Source organism: Pristis pectinata, chromosome 13 (genome assembly GCF_009764475.1).
Source record: "Pristis pectinata isolate sPriPec2 chromosome 13, sPriPec2.1.pri, whole genome shotgun sequence".
In the NCBI taxonomy this organism is placed as follows: Eukaryota; Metazoa; Chordata; class Chondrichthyes; order Rhinopristiformes; family Pristidae; genus Pristis; species Pristis pectinata.
The window spans coordinates 52,306,832-52,328,231 of NC_067417.1; the positions used below are offsets into that span (position 1 = coordinate 52,306,832).

The 21,400-nt window shown below is 54.5% G+C and overlaps 2 protein-coding genes across 4 annotated transcripts in view; one reads left to right on the forward strand and one right to left on the reverse strand.

Annotated features, from left to right (window-relative positions):
- The window catches only part of ciapin1 (cytokine induced apoptosis inhibitor 1), a 28,353-nt gene extending 28,050 nt beyond the window's left edge, over positions 1 to 303 (reverse strand). Inside the window, exon 1 of one of the 2 annotated variants that reach the window (XM_052028266.1) lies at positions 180 to 303. The gene's annotated coding sequence lies outside the window, so the exon portion shown is untranslated. The remainder of the gene's footprint in view (positions 1 to 179) is intronic. The other variant, XM_052028267.1, reaches the window with a different exon arrangement.
- Positions 259 to 18,967, forward strand: coq9 (coenzyme Q9 homolog (S. cerevisiae)). Of its 2 annotated transcripts, none has more exons than XM_052028268.1 (9): positions 259 to 424; positions 2,233 to 2,356; positions 8,098 to 8,236; positions 13,336 to 13,478; positions 15,794 to 15,878; positions 16,328 to 16,432; positions 17,517 to 17,672; positions 18,280 to 18,333; positions 18,787 to 18,967. In XM_052028268.1, exons 1-9 carry the CDS (start codon positions 310 to 312, stop codon positions 18,820 to 18,822), a joined length of 957 nt encoding a protein of 318 aa, XP_051884228.1. In that variant the 5' UTR covers positions 259 to 309; the 3' UTR covers positions 18,823 to 18,967. The 2 variants fall into 2 exon arrangements, with proteins under 2 accessions (XP_051884228.1, XP_051884229.1); XM_052028269.1 differs by having other exon boundaries at positions 8,101 to 8,236.
- Positions 18,968 to 21,400: the final 2,433 nt, after the last annotated feature.

Consider the following 21,400-nt stretch of genomic DNA (forward strand, 5'->3'; position numbering starts at 1 on the left):
CCCTCACTCCCCCCCTCCCCCTCCTCCCTCACTCCCCCCTCCCCCTCCTCCCTCCCCCTCCTCCCTCCCCCTCCTCCCCTCCCTCCTCCCCTCCTCCCCTCACTCCCTCCTCCCCTCCCTCCCCTCACTCCCTCCTCTCCCCTCACTCCCTCCTCTCCCCTCACTCCCCCCTCACTCACCCTCCCCTCACTCCCGGATCCCGGGCCTCCTCCTCGCGCTGTCGCGGGCGATGAGACGCTCGCGCGCCGGTGACGTCGGGAGTAGTCGGGCGCGCGCCGGTGACGTCAGGGAGGCGGGAGCGGGCCGGCGATGGCGCTGTGTCGGGGGCGCGCTCTGCGGCTGCTGCACCGACTGGTGTCCGGGGGTCGGGCGGCCCCGCACCCGCACCCGCACCGCGCCGCTGACCGCGGGCGGGGCTCACGGGGTTAGAGTCTGCCATCGGATGGGATTGGTGGGGGGTGAGGGGGAGTGTCGGGGCGGGGGGGGTGAGGGGGTGAGTCGGGGGGGTGAGGGGGAGTGTCGGGGCGGGGGGGGGGTGAGGGGGGAGTGTCGGGGCGGGGGGGTGAGGGGGAGTGTCGGGGCGGGGGGGGTGAGGGGGAGTGTCGGGGCGGGGGGGTGAGGGGGAGTGTCGGGGCGGGGGTGAGGGGGAGTGTCGGGGCGGGGGGGGTGAGGGGGAGTGTCGGGGCGGGGGGGGTGAGGGGGAGTGTCGGGGCGGGGGGGGGTGAGGGGGAGTGTCGGGGCGGGGGGGTGAGGGGGGAGTGTCGGGGCGGGGGGGGTGAGGGGGAGTGTCGGGGCGGGGGGGTGAGGGGGGAGTGTCGGGGCGGGGGGGGTGAGGGGGTGAGTCGGGGGGGTGAGGGGGAGTGTCGGGGCGGGGGGGGTGAGGGGGAGTGTCGGGGCGGGTGGGGGGTGTGAGGGGGGAGTGTCGGGGCGGGGGGGGTGAGGGGGAGTGTCGGGGCGGGGGGGGTGAGGGGGAGTGTCGGGGCGGGGGGGTGAGGGGGTGAGTCGGGGGGGGGTGAGGGGGTGAGTGTCGGGGCGGGGGGGTGAGGGGGGAGTGTCGGGGCGGGGGGGGGTGAGGGGGGAGTGTCGGGGCGGGGGGGGGTGAGGGGGTGAGGTCGGGGGGGTGAGGGGGAGTGTCGGGGCGGGGGGGGGTGAGGGGGGAGTGTCGGGGCGGGGGGGGGTGAGGGGGAGTGTCGGGGCAGGGGGGGTGAGGGGGAGTGTCGGGGCGGGGGGGTGAGTCGGGGCGGGGGGGTGAGGGGTGAGTCGGGGCGGGGGGGGTGAGGGGGTGAGTCGGGGGGGGTGAGGGGGTGAGTCGGGGCGGGGGGGGTGAGGGGGTGAGTCGGGGCGGGGGGGTGAGGGGGTGAGTCGGGGGCGGGGGGGGTGAGGGGGTGAGTCGGGGCGGGGGGTGAGGGGGAGTGTCGGGGCGGGGGGGGTGAGGGGGAGTGTCGGGGCGGGGGGGTGAGGGGGAGTGTCGGGGCGGGGGCGGTGAAGGGGAGTGTCGGGGCGGGGGGGTGAGGGGGAGTGTCGGGGCGGGGGGGTGAGGGGAGTGTCGGGGCGGGGGGGGTGAGGGGGAGTGTCGGGGCGGGGGGGGTGAGGGGGAGTGTCGGGGCGGGGGGGTGAGGGGGAGTGTCGGGGCGGGGGGGTGAGGGGGAGTGTCGGGGCGGGGGGGTGAGGGGGGAGTGTCGGGGCGGGGGGGGTGAGGGGTGAGTCGGGGTGGGGGTGTGAGGGGGGAGTGTCGGGGTGGAGGGGGGTGAGGGGTGAGTCGGGGTGGGGGTGTGAGGGGGAAGTGTTGGGGTGGAGGGGGGTGAGGGGGTGAGTCGGGTTGGGGGTGTGAGGGGGGAGTGTCGGCGTGGGGGATGTGAGTGTCGGGGTGATGGGGGAGTGTTGGGGTGGGGGGTGAGAGAGGGCCAGGGGAGGGGAGGGGAATACTTTATTGAAAGCGGTATGAGGAGGGGGTGATGTATAACATAATGAACTGAGCTGAAGCCCACCCCCCAGCTGCCCGATGGAATTGGGTACTTGTGTCTGGAGCTCTGGGCTGATGCGAAGGTCTTGTGGCTGTACCCTAACGATGTTTGAGGGAGCAGGAAGGTACCTGGTCAGTACCTTCTCTGAGAAGGGAATGCAGTTGCAGGAATGACTCTGTAATCTGTGATGTACCTGTGCTGTGTTTGCTGGGAATGGTATGTTCTTTGTTGACTGGGGAGAACTGAAGCCCTTTCTCTGTCCTGCCAGCTGGATTCTGTTTCCACAACAGACTGTACAGGGGGCTGCAAACGTCAGTGCACTTAAGAATGGTCAGTGAGGAGCACCCCCACAACTCCCAGACGGACACTGAGCGCCAAGATCCCAACTCCAGGTATGCTTAGCTGCTTCAGTTCTACATAGTAGAGTCACGCTATTTGCTATGACAGGATCTGGTTTCTGGGGCATCAATAGCTGTATCTTGTGAAGGAGGCCAGGGAAAAGCTAATAAGTTTTATGTCAGGCTTAGATTGTAAATGTTGTGATAGAAAAGAACGATAAACTGCGCTGAGGCCGTTTTTTGTTCAGGGAGTTGTGATTAGTGACATTCCATGCAAAGAGTGGTACAGGTCGTAACTGTCAACGATGTATGTTCACATAAAGTGGTTCCATTTTCAGGTATACATCGAAAGTTTAGGGGAGTACAACTGACTGCATTGTCTTTTCAGCAAACCGTAACCTCAGGACATAGCTGGTACACTAAATCTTCTCGTGCTCCGTACAACACATGAAAGCAACAGAGGCATGCAGTGTAGGTTCGCCAAGATGCTGAATCAGATGTGTGAGGAAATAGAAAGACAAATGGATTGGCTTTTGTTACAACAGATGATTTAATAGGAGTCTTTAATATAATGTTAACCCAGGAAAAGTACGTAGCTGCAGATTGTTTACAGAGTCCAAAGGGACCACAAAGAGTGAAATGTACTTACTTAGGGCAGCATGGCTAGTCGAACCACTGCCTCACAGCTCCAGAGACGTGGGTTCAGTTCTGACCTTGGATGCTGTCTGCATGCAGTGTGCATGTTCTTGTGACCTTGCAGGTTCCTCCCTGGGCACTTCCAAAGTTGTACTGGTTGGTTCATCAGCTGCTTTAAATTGCCCCTAGTGTGCAGGTGAGTGGTAAAGTCTGGAGGGAGTTGATGGGAATGTGGAGAGAATAAAATGAGATTGGTGTAGGATTAGTGTAAATGGGCATTTTCCGGTCGGCACAGACTGTGAACCGAAAGGCCTGTTTCCATGCCAGACAACTCTAAATGTAACAGGAAGGAGTTCAGCTACAACTTATAAAACTGTCTCTGCTTCAATCATTGATACTAGTAATTACACAATGTCAACACTTCAAGAACTATTTATATAGTTGGTTGAAGGAAGGGCTAGGGGTGGGACTGGGACTAGGAGTGTGAGATGAGAGGAATCTCAGAGAGTAAAGCCAGTCCGTTCATGTTTGGATGTTCGTGCTGTTTAGATGCTGTGATTTTAATCCCTTTGTTTCCTGGGTTGACTACCGTGGACCAGAGGGCTGGATGGTGAGCTGGCCGGTGTTTATGAAAGGCAAATTTCTTGGTAAATAAGGAGGGAGCAGTGGATATTGTGTATCTGGGTTTTGAGTGAGTCACACAAGACATTACTGAACAAAGAACATCGTGGCATTGGGGGTAATAAACAGGCCTGGGGCCGTGGATTGGGCGCAGCAGACAGGCCTGGGGCCGTGGATTGGGCGCAATAAACAGGCCTGGGGCCGTGGATTGGGCGCAGCAGACAGGCCTGGGGCCGTGGATTGGGCGCAGCAGACAGGCCTGGGGCCGTGGATTGGGCGCAGCAGACAGGCCTGGGGCCGTGGATTGGGTGCAGCAGACAGGCCTGGGGCTGTGGATTGGGCGATGGACAGAGTTGGAATAAATGCCTCATTTTCAGGTTTGGAGGCCGTGAATGGTTGCCATGGGGATTGATTGCTGGGGCCTGCTGTTCACAATTGAGATCAGTGATTTGGATGAAGGGGCCGTGGGCGAAATTTCCATTTTTTGTGACAATACGAAGCTGGTGCCAGTGTGTGCCATCAGGAGGATGTAGAGAGGGACATGTAGACTGTCCAAGTGAATGGGCAAGGCCTGGCAGAGATAAAATAATGTGGGGAAAAATGTGCCATCATCCACTTGTTTGCGTGTTAAGCAGTTAAAAGGTGTTGGTGTTGAGAAGAACCTGAATGTCCTTGGACATGAATCATTAACTTTAACGTGTAAATACAGTGGAAAAATTAGAAAGGCAAACAGTGTGCCAGCTTTTTATTGCAAAAGGATTTGAGTACAGGAGTAAAGATGTGATACCACACTTGTACAGAGTTCTGGTGAGGCCACATCTGGAATGGGGCGGCACAGTAGTGTAGCAGTTAGTGTAACGCTATTACAGCACCAGCAATTGGGATTCAATTCCCGCCACTGTCTGTAAGGAGTTTGTACATTCTCCCTGTGACTGCATGGGTTTGCTCCGGGTGCTCCGGTTTCCTCCCACATTCCAAAGACATACGGGTTAGTCGGTTAACGTGGGTGTAATTGGGCGGAATGGCCTGTTATCATGCTGTAGAAATAAAGTTTTGAAGTGTACAGGTCTTGTCTCCTAACCTAAAGAAAGATGCACTCGTGGTAGTGGGAAAGCAGAAAAGGTTCACCAGCTCGGACTGAGACTACAGCCTCGAGTTTGGAGAAAATGAGGTGAAGTCCGTGAACTGTACAAAATTCCTCTTGGGCTTGGCCGTGCTGATGTGCCTCCCCTCGCCGGGGTGGACAGAACTAAATGAGATGTTGGCCACTGAGGACAGAGGTGAGAATTTTCTTCACCCGGAGGTTAGCGAGACTCTTGGAATTCTCTTCCTGAGAGGGCTGGGAAGGCAGAGTTGATAACCATATTAAAGACAGGTGGACAGATTACTGGATGTTCAGAGATTCAAGGCATGTGGGGTAAATGCAGGAAAGGGGCACTAAGGGCAAAGATCAGCCACAATCTAATTAACTGGTGGAGCAGGGCATGAAGGGTTGAATGGTCTCCTGCTTCTAGTGCACATGCTGTGGAGCCTTGGGTAAGCTGGTGTCTCTCTGGGCTCCATTGTATTGGCCAATGTCATTATGTACTACCTTCAGGTTATCTGATGCCCGTAGATACCATCTGTACACTGGTATCTACAGGGGCAGTCTGTGTTTTAGCTGGTGCCTGACTGTATCCCCCGCCGGGTTAGCTGGTGCCTGACTGTATCCCCCGCCGGGTTAGCTGGTGCCTGACTGTATCCCCCGCCGGGTTAGCTGGTGCCTGACTGTATCCCCCGCCGGGTTAGCTGGTGCCTGACTGTATCCCCCGCCGGGTTAGCTGGTGCCTGACTGTATCCCCCGCCGGGTTAGCTGGTGCCTGACTGTATCCCCCGCCGGGTTAGCTGGTGCCTGACTGTATCCCCCGCCGGGTTAGCTGGTGCCTGACTGTATCCCCCGCCGGGTTAGCTGGTGCGTGATTGCAAGAGAAAACTGGCTTCACTGTTTGGAGCTTTTGGGTTGAGTGGGGGCTGATATTTGCCACACTGTTGACCCTTTCACAGTTATGATTCCTGGGACGTGTGCGTATCTGATAGGGTTGGGTCTGTACTGTGGTTGAACATCCTGCCAATGCCAACATGGCACTGTGGTTGAACATCCTGCCAATGCCAACATGGCACGTTTTTAGCTTTCAGAGGGATGGGGAGCAATTGAACAGAGGGCAAGGGAGAAGGAAGAACGTGGGGCGTTGAGTGTGCGAGTACTTGGTCTGTCATCAGCACTGTTCCCTCCGAGATTGGGTCCCAGGCCTCCTCACCCTCGCATCAGTGTGCCAGTTGTGGAGTGGAACCCAGTGTGGTGTGCCCCGGTCCAGTGATGTACGCTGGGCCTGGGCTTTGCTTCAGGTTCCCCTTTGACTGCATCAATCCCTTAACCCAAACTTGCTGAGTAAAAGAACCCTGGACCTGATTGGAAAGGTTCTGCGTTTGGCTTACATTTGGGGATCATAAGCCCCATCCACGCCCCTACTCGAAGGGTTTGGTAACTATAAGAGCTGTCAAAAATATTAAAAATGAAGTATCGAAAACTGTTAACTAAAAGCACACAAGTGGCTGCAGGGATTTGTTAGTTGTAATCTACCAAACTCCCTGCAAACTATGGAGGTCCCAGGAAAACTGAACTTAGTTGGTGAGTTGAACTTAGTTGGTTTATTATTGTCACGTGTACCGAGATGCAGTCAAAGATTTTGTTTTGCTTGCCATCCATACAAATCATTCCAAACATAAGTACATCAAGGTAATACAAAGGGAAAAGCAATAACAGAAAGTGAAATCTAGTGTTACGCTCACAGAGAAGGTGCAGTACAGGTTGACAAATAAGGTGCAAGGGCCACGACAAGGTAGAGATCAAGAGTTCATCTTTATCATACAAGAGGTCCGTTCAAAAGTCTTATAACAGTGAGTTAGAAGCTATCCTTGAGTCTGGTGGTGTGTGTTTTCAAGTTTTTGTATCTTCTGCCCAATGGAAGTGGGGAGGAGAGAGAATGACCAGGGTGGGAGAGGTCTTTAATTATGTTGGCTGCTTTCCCAGTGCCTACTCTATTCCCTATATAGCCATGCACCCTAACATAATGAGACATTTGCCATCAACTTTCACCAAAGAATTGTGTTGGGAACTGCAGATGTAATGCCACTGTTCAAGGAAGGAGGGCAGGAATCTGTACAAAGACAAGGGAAACAGAAACCACAGGGGGTGAACAAGGCAGGATAGATGGAAGTCCCATAGGCCAGCTGAGAAGTGCTTCCTGAGAGGCTATTCCTGGAAGAGAAGTGTCAGTGTAACCCTAACCCTCCGGGTGCTCCGGTTTCCTCCCACATTCCAAAGACGTATGGGTTAGGAAGTTGTGGGCATGCTATGTTGGCGCCGGCAGCGTGGCGACACTTGCGGGCTGCCCCCAGAACACTCGACACAAAAGATGCATTTCACTGAGTGTTTCGATGTACATGTGACTAATAAAGAGATCTCTTATAATTCAACACGTAAATGAGAATCAAAAAAGCTGCAGGTGCTGGAAATTTAAAATAAAAGCAGAAACTACTGGAAATACCCAGCAGGTCAGGCTGCATCTGTGGGAAGAGAAACAGTCAACGTTTTAGGTCTGCAGTTGTTTTGATTTTCGTTCATGCAGGAATTGGGAAATTATTGAAGATGAAATAGCAGGAAAATCATAAGACAATTAAGCAGACTAATTGTGGTTTTATGAAAGGGAAATTTGTCTTGAAAATTGTCCAGATCAAGGGACATGGGACAGTTTTGGCTCAGCAGTGTGGGTTGACTCAGACACAGTGACAACCCACTGTGACAACTGTGGGGCCTCAATTTCAGAATAAAAGGTTTCCCAATTCAAAGGGAGAAGAGGAAGAATTTCTTCTCTGAGGGCGGAGAATCTTTGGAATTCTCAACCCCTGGAAAGCGTGGAGGTGGAGTCATTGAACACGTGCAAGGCAGAGATTCAGTTCAAATTACCAGGGGTTTGGGTGTGGGGAGAGAGCAGGAACAGGGTGTCAAGGCCAAGATTGGATCTGCCATGATCTTATTGAATGACGAAACATGCTGGAGGGGCCGAATGGTTCTCCCTGCTCCCGTTTCTCTCTCTTTATGTAAAAGTACTTCCGAATAATTAAAAGAGGTGCCTTCTGCCCTTACTGTCAACTGTTGAACGGAAGGGTTGGGGGGTCTGTGACAGACCAGTGCAGAGTCCAGCAGCCTATTCACCAGTATACCAACGGGAATCTTCCATCCAATACAGGACTCCTTCGTTTGGATGCATGTGTGCCAATGTCCAGAATTCGTGTTTATGACAAGATATGGCAGCAATTTACACGTGTGTCACTGTCCAGAGCCTGTGTTTATGAGAGACGTGCCAGCAATTTGCTGTGGCTTTTGGCAGTGACAACTGGGAGTGGTAGGGCTCACTCACTCGAGTGTGCTGTTGGGTTAGTCACACGTGACACAGGCATTGGGTGCATTTCTTACAATTCCGTTCCCCTTTCCACAGCAGTTATTCAGATCAGAGTGCAGAGAAAGGAGAGGGCTTCGAGTCTGAGGATCAGCTGAGGCAGCAGCTCCTCTCATCGGCACTGAAATTTGTCCCTAGGTATGGCTGGTCCGTGGAGGCCATTGCAGAAGGAGCCAAGGTAAAAAAAAACTTCAAAGTTGTGGCATTTGAAAAACAAAATATCTGCACGAACACAGTCTACTAATCCCGTTGGCTTCTCTCTGTCATGTTTTGGTCCACTCTGAGCTCTGAAGTCCTCCCTGTCACCAACACTGTCACCATCCTCTCACACTGTGGGTGCATTTCATATGTGCCCCTGTGTTATCTGAGGGGAGAGTCACAGAGTCATAAAGCACAGAAGCAGGCCCTTTGGCTACGCCAACCATCAAGTACCCATCTACACTCACCTATTCACCATCACGTGGTCCGTAGCTGAATACGCCTTGGTGATTCAAGTGCTCAGCCGGATACATCTAAATGTTACAAGTGTCTCTGCCTCCACCACCTTCTCAGGCCATGTGTTCCAGATCCCAACCACCCTTCGGGTGAATAAATTTTCTGCTAACCTTTTGGACCAACCTTCTACATGGGACCTTGTCCGAGGCTTTACTGAAGTTCATGTAGACATCAACCACACTGCCCTCACCAATATATTTTGTTATCACTTCAACAAAACTGAATGGAATCGGCCGAACAGGATCTCCCACCAGAATCCATGCTATCAGGTGCACATTAACCCTGTCCCTCAGCATTTTTATTCAATAACTTCCCCACCACTGATGTTCAGCTCACTTGTCTGATCCCTGCAGCCCTTCCTGAATACTGTCCTCCAGTCATCTGGCACCTTACCTGTGGTCAGTGAAGATTTAAAACCTCCATCAGGGCCCCAGGAATCTCCTCCCTTGCCTCCCATCGCAGCCTCATCAGCTCCCAGTGGAGGTATCCACCCAAAATGTACTACTTTTCAACGTTAACATGCTCTGAATATCCCCCTTCCCTGAAATTTGCAAATACAGCGTCCTTTTCCTTGGTGAATACAGATGAGAAGTAATGCTCAAAAATTGCTGGAGGAACTCTGTATTGCTCCAGATTGCAGCATCAGCAGAATTTCTTGTGTCACAGATCAGAAGTATCCATTTAGGACCTCACCACCATCTGACTCCAAGCACAGATTGCCCCTTTGGTCCCTAATTGGCCCTGTTCTTCCCCGGTACCCTCTTGATCTTTAACGATGTCTTGGGGTTTTCTTTGATCTTATCTGCCAGTGATATTTTGTGGCCCCTCTTTTCCCTCCTAATTGCCTTTTAAGAGTCCCAGCATGGGTAGAGGCTATGGGTTAGATACCGAATACAATGTACTCCTGCTTCAGAAGATGTGTTCTCCCGCGGGTGCTGGTCCTACCACTGCTTTCAGAGAGTTTGGTCGCAGTGCTGAGCCACTCTTAGCCATTTCTGGAAGTTGCATTGGTCTGTTGTTAAAGGGTTAAAATGTTGGAAGTGTGGGTGTGGCCCCTTTAGTGGAGAAGTAGAATGAATGTTTCAGGTCAATGTAAAATGGTGCATTGGTGCTGATCTGATCCAGAATCTGTTTCCAGGAGCTTATCCCCACTTCCTTTGGGAACCTCAACCCAATCCTTCATTTAGATGAGACCAGGACCAGCAGGGAGAGGTAGAGAAAGTGCTGTGAAGTGTTTCTGACACATAATAAGTACATAAGAAATGGAAGCAGAGGGCTGAAATAAAAATGTGGCTGAACCTCCCCCCCCACCCCCCCGAAGCCCAGGTTCCTTCTCAATCCACACGTCCTTATTGGGTCCAATAAATCAATGGACCTCATTGAATAAACTTCATGGTTGAGCCTTATGAGGTGGAGAATTTCAAAGAGTGCCAGTTTTGAAACGTGCCCACCTCTCCCAGTGTGTAGACTCCCAGCAAGAGGAAACAGCTGCTCTGAGGATGTTGCACCTCAGTGATATCCCACCCAGCCGCCAGTATGGGCCATTCTTACTCAGTCTCTCTTCAGAGTACAACTCCCTCATCCCGGGAATCAGTGAGTATGCACACACAACTGCAGATGAGGGCACAAAGTTCTGTACAAACTCGGCAAAGTTTTTCTTCATTTGTACTCCAAGGTAAACATACTTTTTTATTTGCACACTGTACCTGTCTTACACATCTATTTTTGTCTCCTGAATCATAAGCATGGAAACAGGCTCTTCAGCCCAACGAGTCCGTGCTGGCCATCAACCACCCATCCACACTGATCCTGCATTGATTCTGTTTTCCCAACGACTCCCCCAGGATTCTACTGCTCACCTACGCACTAGCTTTGATTCAGTATTGTACGTGGAGACGTTGTTATCTGTCTGTTTATCTGAGCGATGTGAATAGCTGAGCCTACAGGCCTGTGGTGTCCCACTGTCCTGACAGTCTGCCAGACTGAATCAGGTACTTACTTCTAACCATTCGTCAACCTATTAATTTATGCATCTTTTGTGTGGTACCTTAATCTAATAAATGGGATTAATGTAGGATTAGTGTAAACAGGTCATGGAGTCATACAGCAAGGAAGCAGGCCCAACTGGTCCATGCCGACCAAGATTCCCAGTCCCATCTGCCCATGTTTGGCCCATATCCCTCTAAACCTTTCCCATCCATGGACCTGTCTTCAAGTGCCTTTTAAATGTTGTTAGTGTACCTGCCTCAACCACTTCCTCTGGCAGCCCGTTCCATATACTGACCACCCTCTGGGTGAATAAGTTGCCCCTCATTAAATCTCTCACCTCTCACCTTAAACCTATGTCCCCTAGTTCTTGATTCCCTGACCCTGGGACAAAGACTGTGGGCATTGACCCTATCTACACCCCTCATGATTTGTATACCTCTATAATGTCACCCCTCAGTCTCCTGCGCTAAAATGCTGCCTCACCAATGTCTTGTACGACTGCAACATAACATCCCAACTTCTGTATTCAGTGGTGGTCAGTGGGCTGAAGAAGCTTTTCTGTGCTTTATCTCTCTATGACCCTAATCATTTTGAAAATCTATTTATACTGCATGCACAGGTCCCCCTCTTATCTACCCAATCAGTTGCATCCTCGAAAAACCCAGGTTTGTCACGTATGATTTTCCCTTCATAAGACCCTGTCGATACTATGCTTTTGAAGTGCCAGCTCACTGTATCTTTAATGAGGGATTCCAGAGTTTTGTTGATAACAAGTATCAGCTCAACTGATCTAAGTTTCCATTTTTTCTCTCCATCCTTTGGTAAGGAGAGGTGTTGCATTCACTACTTTCTGTATTCACTACATTTCTACTTTCACTACATTCACTACTACACATAGGATGCTTTCCGTGGTGTATTGGTGCGCGACATCAGGGACATGTTAAATTTCTTTATCCTCCTGAGGAAGTAGAGGCACTGGTGAGCTCTCATGGCCGTGGTGTCTACACGATTGGACCAGGACAGGCTATTGGTGATGTTCACTCCCAGGAACTTGAAGCTCTCAACCCTCTCGACCTCAGCACCATTGATGTAGACAGGTGCATGTAGACCGCCTCCTTTCCTGAAGTCAATGACCAGTTCTTTTGTTTTGCTGACATTTGAGGGAAAGGTTGTTGCAATGACACCATGTCACTAAGCTCTCCATCTCCTTCCTGTACTCCAACTCATTGTTATTTGAGATCTGGCTGACCACGGTGGTATCATCTGCAAACTTGAAGATGGAGTTAGAGCGGAATCTGGCCTCACAGTCATGAGGATATAGGGAGTAGAGGGCTGAGGACGCAGCCTTGTGGGGCACCAGTGTTGAGGATAATCACGGCGGAGGTGTTACTGCCTATCCTCACTGATTGCGATCTGTTGGTCAGGAAGTCAAGGATCCAGTTGCAAGGGGAGGTGTTGAGTCCCAGGTCTCGGAGTTTGGTGATGAGTTTGCTTGGGATTATAGCATTGAAGGCAGAGCTGTAGTCAATAAACAATAGTCTAACGTAGGTATCTTTACTGTCCAGATGCTCCAGAGATGAGCGTAGGGCCAGGGAGATGGCGGGGCTTGGACCCCAACCATTCACAGTGATTTGGCTGAAAGGATCAAATGACGGTGGTTTAGTGATTAGCGTAATGCTATTACAGCGCCAGCGATCAGGGTTCCATTCTGGCCGCTGTCTGTAAGGAGTTTGTACGTTCTCTTTGTGTCTGCGTGGGTTTCCTCCGGGTGCTCCAGTTTCCTCCCACATTCCAAAGACGTGCATGTTAGTAGGTTAACATGGGTGTAATTGGGCGGCGCGGGTTTGTTGGGCTGGAAGGGCCTGTTACCGTGCTGGATAAATAAAGCTTTAATAAAGTTTTCAAAAGTATCAGTTCACAGTTTGGTGATGAAACAAACTAACGTGAATAGTGCTGAAGATGTAAAGAGGTTTCGAGAGGATATAGACAAGAGAAAGGGTTAATTAATAATCTTGTAGGGGAAACAACATAGTGGATGGAATATAATACGAAAAATCCAGAAATGTTAAGTATTTGTTAAATGGCAAGAGATTGGGTCATGTTGACGTTCAAAGGCATCTGGGTGTCCTTGTGCATGTTGCTGAAGGCCATGGTGTATTTCAGGTGGTAGTTTGGAAGGCAGATGCAATAGGGTGTGAGTACAAGAATCAAGATGTCTTGCTCCAATTATGTAGGCCTTGCTGAGACTGCACTGGAGTGTGGTGCCCAGATCTGGTCTACATCTACAAGCATGTACTTGCTGCAGAACAAATGCAGCTGAGGTTGTCAGCTGTTTTCAGGGATACCGGGGTCTGTCATGTGAGGAAAGATCAAATCTGCTGGTCCATAACTCTGTGGAGTTGAGGAGAGGGAGAGATGGCCCCATTGAAATGTGTGCAGTTCACGGAGGGTTTCCAGGGTAGGTGTTGGGAGGGTGTTTCCGCAGGGTCACAGAATCAGTATAAGGGGTAGGCCGTGTTTGGAATTCTCTGTCCTGCAGGCTATGCAGACTCGCTCACTGAGTTCATGCTGAACCGAGACTGATGGAGTCCCAATATTACCACGAGCAAGAGATGAAGGTAGTGAAGGGAAGTGGCACAGAGGTAGAGGGTCAACCACGACCAGGCTGAGCGGGCACCTCCCACCCTCCTACCAACCCCTCCCTCGCCCCACTGATCAGGCCCCCTGCCCCGGCCGGTGGGCAGGGCCGCAGCATGAGGATTAATGTGGCCTCTTTCTGTGCACTTGTCCCAGGTGTTGGAGCTGTCGCCAGCGGTTACTGGGATGTTCAGTCACGGCCCGGGCGATTTAGTGCTGCACTTTGTCACTCAGTGCAATAGGCAGCTCTCCCAGGCACTTGCCGAGCAGCACAGACTGGTGGAGCTGGGACAGGAGGAGTAAGTAACCACACGGCGGACGGAGCGCTCTGCCGACCGACGGCAGCTTCAGGGGTCTGGGGAACCTCACCCTGCCTGTGGGTGGTCAGCTTCTGGTCATAAACTGCTGTTGTCAGTACAGGGCAGTGAACCTGATGGATTGTGATAAGCATCCAGTGATTTCGCTTATGTCCCTAGGGTAGGAACCCTCCCTCCGGAACAACTTGCTGCCCTTCCGTGTCCCCGCGATGGCTCACTCCATCCCTGGGGAGCAGGAGTGGACAGTAGACGGCAGCCACGGAGAGCTGCTGCACCCCGGCACTCCACCTGTAGGGGTGGGAGGAGGCGTGGGAGGTTGCGACCGGCGATTTCCCCACGGATGGGGTTTTGCACCATTTATTTGCGACAGTGGTGGTCGTGGTCACTGGGTCCTGGGGGGTGGGTTGATGCTGCTGCCTTCTGGGTGGGGGAGATCAGTCGGTGGACGTCAGCAGGGGCCGGGAGGGAGCTGTTCGACCCTTCCAACCAGATCCTGGCCGATCTCCAGCACCACTTCCCAGCACAGTCCCTGTATCTGCCCATTCCCTTCATGCCCAGAAGCCCGTCCAACGCTGTTGGAATAAACTCAATGACTTGAGCCTCCAACAGTCCCCACGACAGAGCGTTCCAAAGATTCACCACCCTGTGGGTGAAGAAACCTCTGCTCGTCCACGTGGTGAACAGCCTCCACCTTATTCCGAGACTGTGACCCTCGCCCTGGGCTCCTGAGCGTGGGAAACACCCTCCCTGCACGCAGCCCGTCAAGTCCCGTAGGAATTTTGTACATTTCAAGGAGATCTCCTCCCCATCTTCTCAACTCCAGAGGTGCATAGAGTCATACAGCATGGAAACAGGCCTTTCGTCCAACTCGTCCATGCCGACTGTGGTGCTGGTCACATTTGCCTGCATTTTGGCCCAAATCCCTTGAAACCCCTCCTATCCACGGACTTACCCAAATGTCTTTTAAATGTTGTTATTACATGTTGTGCACTCGCAGTTCACTCACTCTGTCCTCGTGCAGTAAACCCACCATCCATGGGACCAATCTGGGGCTGCACACCTTCCCTGCTGAGGTTTGGGGACAAACTCCACACTAAACTGCAGGTGCGGTTTCACCAGGGTTTGATATAATCACAGGAGGACCGCTTCACTCCTGTCCTCACATCCTCTTGTTACAAAGACCAACATGCCATTTGCTGCCCTAACCCCCTGCACATTGGTCGGAAGTTACTTATGTACAAGCACACCTGGCCCCTTTGAACACCAACACTACCCGACATCTCACCAATTAACTGTTGGATGCACAAGTGGATAACTTCATGTTTTCCCCATGATATTGCATCTGTCATTTTAATACACACTCAGCTTGTCCAAGTCCCCCAGGATCCACTTTTTATTCCTCTTTGATACAATCCTACTACTGGTAGCTCCCGTTTTCCCTCTCCTGCCTCTTTGTCAAACAGTGGGGTAGCATTTGCTGCCTTCCAGCCCACAGGAACAATTCCAGCATCTGTAGAACCCTGGGAGGTGGTAATCAGAGTATCCGTTCTCCCCTCCATTGACTCCATCTATGCTTCTCGCTGCCTCGGGAAAGCAGCCAACAGAATGAAAGATCCCTCCCATCCTGGACATGCTGTCTTCTCCCATCAGGCAGAAGATACAAAATCCTGAGAATACATACCACCAGGCTCAAGGACAGCTTCTGTGCTGCTCTTCTAAGACTCCTGATAAAGATGAACTCTTGAACTCTCAATCTATCTTGCCTTATTTGACTACCTGCACTGCATTTTCAATGTAACTGTAACACTGTTCTGCATTCTGTTGTGCTTTCATACCACCTCGATGTACAGATGTATGGAAGGATCTGTCTGGATGGCACGTAAACAAAAGCATTTCACTGTATCTCAGTATATGTGTCAATAGTAAAATTACCAAAGCTACTCGCTTCAAAGCTAAGCAATTTAGATCACTGGGTCTTTGTGATCTATCAGCTTTTAGTCTCACCAACCTCCCCAGTACAATTTTTTTTTACTTTCTTGGTTCCTCGATCTCCCCGGACCCTCAGTTCTCTGATCTTGTAGACTTTGTTTTGTCTTCCATGAAGACGGACACAGAGCGGTTGTTAAATGGCCATCTCACATTCCCCCTTCTCTGTCTGCGAGGCAACCGTGTTCCCCCTCGCTTGTCTTCCTGTTAATGGGAAGTGGGAATTCCTGGCGGAGGCAGCAACACTGAGGGAAGGACTGGGAGATGGTGCTTTTCCTGACCGATGTTGCTCGGGTTTCCTTGGACCCCAGGGCGAAGACAACTGACGTATTTATCAAGGATGCAGTGGAGGCCCGGCTGCGGATGGTGATCCCTTACGTCGACAGCTGGCCACAGGTGAGGGGGCGCCTCCTCTGGCTGCACTGGGACCGAGGGCGGGCTCCTGGGGTGGTGGGATCCTGAGGGACTGGGAACCCGGGGCTGGAGCACAAACAAACCACGGGGCAAGGACGCTGTGCCCCGCGGTCCCGTGTGGTCACTGGGTGCACCAGGGCAGAGCCGCGTCCGGGGGAGCGGATGCCCCCAACCGACCCCCCCTCCGACCCGCATCCTGGTGAGTGGAACCCTCCATCAGGCAGAGGGAGGGTCTCCCTAACCGACCCTGAGCCTGGGGGAGGTGTGAGGCTGAGATTGACCCTCCTGCTACAGGTCAGAGACGGGTGTGTTCCACGTGAGGCCCAGATGCCCCTACAGATGCCGGTCGGTGGTGAACGAACTCCCCCCTCCCATCACGGTGCAGCTGTGCTGTGCCGATGCACTGAAAGACACACCCTGTTCCCTGACAGGCGATGAGCCTCCTGCTGATGCCGGAGAACGTGGCTGACAGTTTGCGGAGCCTGACGGAGATGGTGGATGAGATCTGGTTCTATGCAGGGGACAAGTCCACCGACGTAAGTAAGGGGGGTGTCTGCTGTGAACAGTGCAGGGCTCAACTGGGAGACAGAGGGCAGGCTGCAGCAGAGGTGGGGACGGGGCAGCAGGGGGAGGAGGGAGGGAGGGGGGGAAAGATGTGTGGTTGGTATAGCAGCTGCCTCACAGCTCCACGGACCTGGGTTCTGCCTCCGGCGCTGTCTGTGTGGAGTTTGCATGTTCTCCCTGTGTTTCCCCCGGGTGCTGTGGTTCCCTCCCACATCCCAGAGACGTGCAGGTCAGTGAGGTAATTGGCCACTGTGGATTGTCCCCAGTGTGTGGGGAGTGGGAGAATCAGGAGAGTAGCTGAGCAAGGAGATAACCTGCAGGGCCACAGAGAGAGGAGAGGCACTGGAACTGTGAGGCGGCATGCAGCTGAAGGGCTGAATGGTCAGCAGCTGGGTAAGGAAGTGGGCAGTTTGGGGTAAAGGAGGGATGTATTGATGGGAGGGTGAGTATGTGGATGGGGGGTGTTCTCAGTCTGGGATGGGGCAGATCAGCCCAGGGCAGAGAGGGGTGGAGGGGTGGGGTTCCTGCTGCCTCAGAGCCTGTCACTGGATCTGTCTCCATGAGGGGGCAGCTCCTGGGGAGTTGGACCTTCCCTGAAGAGTCTGTCCTCGCTGTGGTACAGCTTCAGAGGTTCAGGATAATGGGCAAACCCTCCGCCTGTCCCGCGTCACACGGTGACACCTCTCCCTCCGCCTGTCCCGCGTCACACAGTGACACCTCTCCCTCCGCCTGTCCCGCGTCACACGCTGATGGAGCCGGGGTACAGGCAGCTGGCCCTTCCCCCAGGACACACCCACCTGCCCTCTGCTCTGCCTGGGACTGTGGCAGTGAGACCAGAGGGCTGAGCTGTTCCTGTGGTCTGACCTGCAGTCAGGGTCTGTGACTGACAGGATGAACTTCAGTCACTCACCGCTGTGAGTTGCTCCTCTCTCTCCCCATCGCACGTGGCCCCCAGCAGCGGGGGGGAGGGGGACAGTAACCAAAGCGAGTGCGGCGCACCTACTGGCCGTGACCTCCACTGACGGTAACTGTTTCTCTGCCTCCGTCTGTGAACAGTCTAACTGGTACACAAAGCGGGCTGTGCTGGCTGGAATCTACAATGCCACAGAGCTGGTGCTGGTGCAGGACTCGTCCCCCGACTACGAGAACACCTGGACCTTCCTGCAACACCGAGTCAATGATGTGGTCGGCATGGCCCGGTCCGCCAAACAGGTGAGTCCTGGCGACGGAGGGGGAGCTGCTGCAGGGGGGCATGGAGCTGCCACAACCCCTCACACCCAGCTTGCACAGGGTAACAGCATGGCCTGCACATGAGGCACCCACTGCCTGTCACTACTGCACCTTGTACACCAAGCCACAGGCATGCACACCTTACACGTGTAGAGTCGTACACACACTCCCCCTCCCCCTCTCCCTCCCCCTCCCCCTCATGCACCCGGCTGTCACTGGGCTGTGCCGGTCAGTGGTACGGCACAAGAACAGTCCGTCTGCCAGCCACCAACCACCTGTCACTAATCCGACACTTCTTCCCAACTTTCCCATAAACATCACCTCTCCCCTCCCACCCCCACCAGATTCTACCTTCTACCACTCCCCACACACTGGGGACAACTTACAGCGGTCAATTTAACCCACCCACCTGCATGTCTTTGGGATGTGGGAGGAAATCAGAGCCCCTGGGGGAAACCTACCCAGTCACAGGGAGAACTTGCAAACTCCACGCAGACAGCGGCAGGGGTTGGGATGGAACCTGTATCGTTGGAGTGGGTTCTACCCATTGTGCTGCCCCAAGACTAACCGTGTGGCTGTTTCTCTGCAGGCCCAGCTGACGGGGAAGGCTGTTCTCCAAGGTCTGATGGGGGCTGCGGTTACCGTAAGTGTCACACCGGGGACCCCAGGCTGTGTAGCTCCCCATTTCCCATTGTTGCTGAGCCCCAAGGGCCCATCTCTGCCTGGTGGCTGACTCCAGCTGGTGGAGACCGTAACTTTGATCCCGTCCCCCTTCCAGTTCAGGCCACAGGCTGTGCTGATCTCAGCAGTGAGGGTGTGTGACAGGAACAGGCAGCAGTGAGGCCCACTGCAGTTCACTGTCCCACCGCACCTGGTGACTGGGAGTATCTCAGCAGATCGTGACCTGGAGACGTGGGGGATGTTTTATGCAAAGCAAGGATGGGGAAAAGCTGCCAGCTGTCCTCCCCTCCCCTCCCTGGTGCCTGCCCCTCCCCTCCCCTCACCCCTCCCCTTCCCTGTACCCGCCCTGCCCCACCCCTACTGGTGCCTGCCCTTTACCTGGTGTAATACTTGTTCTCTTGTTCTGATCACACAGGTGAAGAACCTGACCGGGATCGGCCCACGTCGGTGAGCTCTGCCTGTGGCTGTCCAGACAGGCAGAGTCTGGGAGTGTGTGTGCGTGTGTGTGGGGAGCAGGGCTGCGTCACGTCCAACCTGCCGTGTATAGCATCCAGATACAAAGCAATGCAGTGAAAGAATAAAAAGATGGTATCAAACTGCTGTGTGAACCGATCATGTCTGGTGGTCCGTTGTGGTGTGAGCTGGGGTCTGGATTGTGGCTGGGGGTTGAAGTTACCCTGTAGCAATAACATAAGGGCAAGGGGCTTTCAGAGTGGCTGGGAGAACTTTGATTATTGGTAAAGTTCAGACCCAACGAGGAGGGTGGCTTTCCTGGATCTGGTTGTGAGAAATGAACAGGCTCATCAGTGGGGGAACAACTACCAAATGCCAATCATAATATCGTAGTTTGGAATGGCAATTGAAATGGATAGACCATGCCAGGTTAAAACAGTGTACTGGAGAAAGGCTGCTCTTGGTGGTCTGAGAAGATGTAGGTCAGGAAAATTGGTATCAAAGATTAGCTGGGAATTCTGTATTTGAACAATAGTGGGCCTTGATGGGTGTGGTTCGTACAGTCCAGGTACATTTCCAGAGGATGGTGGCAGTATTAGAGTCAGAGTTCCCTAGATGACTAAAATATAGGCTGTGATGTGGAACAGCAAAGGACATGACAAGATTGCAGGTTAATAAGAGAATGAGTAGACTGAGGAAATTAAAAGGGAGGTGAAAAGGAAGTGGCAACAAGAGAGAGTGTGGGCAAAGACGGGCAGCAAACAATGACAGGAAGCCAAAAATATTCTATAAGCATGAGAACAGGAAAAGGGATGCAAGAGAGGTGGCTCTGATCAGGGACTAAAGAGGCAACGACTGAAGGCAAAGGTATGAGGAAAAGTGGTGGTCTCTTGTACACCAATCCTCACCAAGGAAAGGGACAATCTCACAAAGGATGCTGCACCTAACATTGTGGATGGGCTGAAAATTAGAAAGGGAGAGGTAATGGAGGGGCTAGCAGGAGCCAAAGTGGATTGATCCCCTAATCCAGTGGTTGGTTGTTCAGGGGTAGTGCCAGGGACTGGGAAACTGCCTTAAAGTATAGGGATAAACCCAGCAAATACAGACTAATCATCTTAACCTGAGTGAATTGTAGAAACCATTATCAGGGATGGGGATCAAAGATCAGCCTGGCAGAGCAAGCACCGGGGACTGAATGTCTGAACTTGCTTCCACTATTGATTTATATAGACTGTCAAACGGCATTTAATAAGGTGCCACATAATGGGCTTGACGTGAAGCTTGTGGGCCGTGCAATGAACGAGGCAGTGTCAGTATGGAGGGGTTGGGTGTGTTTCTGCAGCCAGAGAGAGGGCGCGGGGCTCAGGACCAGATCTGTTGCTTCCCCGATGAGTGGTCCTGGTGACAGATGGAGAAGGGGGGCCGGGCTGGAGGGGCTGAACACCGGGGTGGAGGGTGAGGACGGGGGGGGGGGAGGACAGACGGATGGCACGGGGTGCAGCAGTCGGGAGGGACGATGTGCATCCCTCACTGGGACAGGGGACGGAGGGACGGACTGGGGGGGGGGGGGATGGACGAGGGGGGGGGGGGGGTCACGGACTGGTGGTGGGGGGGATGGACCGAGGGGGGGGGGGGGGGGTCACGGACTGGTGGTGGGGGGGATGGACCGAGGGGGGGGGGGGGGGGGTCACGGACTGGTGGTGGGGGGGATGGACCGAGGGGGGGGGGGGGGGGGGTCACGGACTGGTGGTGGGGGGGATGGACCGAGGGGGGGGGGGGGGGGGTCACGGACTGGTGGTGGGGGGGATGGACCGAGGGGGGGGGGGGGGGGGTCACGGACTGGTGGTGGGGGGGATGGACCGAGGGGGGGGGGGGGGGGTCACGGACTGGTGGTGGGGGGGATGGACCGAGGGGGGGGGGGGGGGGGTCACGGACTGGTGGTGGGGGGGATGGACCGAGGGGGGGGGGGGGGGGGTCACGGACTGGTGGTGGGGGGGATGGACCGAGGGGGGGGGGGGGGGGGTCACGGACTGGTGGTGGGGGGGATGGACCGAGGGGGGGGGGGGGGGGTCACGGACTGGTGGTGGGGGGGATGGACCGAGGGGGGGGGGGGGGGGTCACGGACTGGTGGTGGGGGGGATGGACCGAGGGGGGGGGGGGGGGGTCACGGACTGGTGGTGGGGGGATGGACCGAGGGGGGGGGGGGGGGGGTCACGGGACTGGTGGTGGGGGGGATGGACCGAGGGGGGGGGGGGGGGGTCACGGACTGGTGGTGGGGGGGATGGACCGAGGGGGGGGGGGGGGGGGGTCACGGACTGGTGGTGGGGGGGATGGACCGAGGGGGGGGGGGGGGGGGTCACGGACTGGTGGTGGGGGGATGGACCGAGGGGGGGGGGGGGGGGGTCACGGACTGGTGGTGGGGGGGATGGACCGAGGGGGGGGGGGGGGGGGTCACGGACTGGTGGTGGGGGGGATGGACCGAGGGGGGGGGGGGGGGTCACGGACTGGTGGTGGGGGGGATGGACCGAGGGGGGGGGGGGGGGGTCACGGACTGGTGGTGGGGGGGATGGACCGAG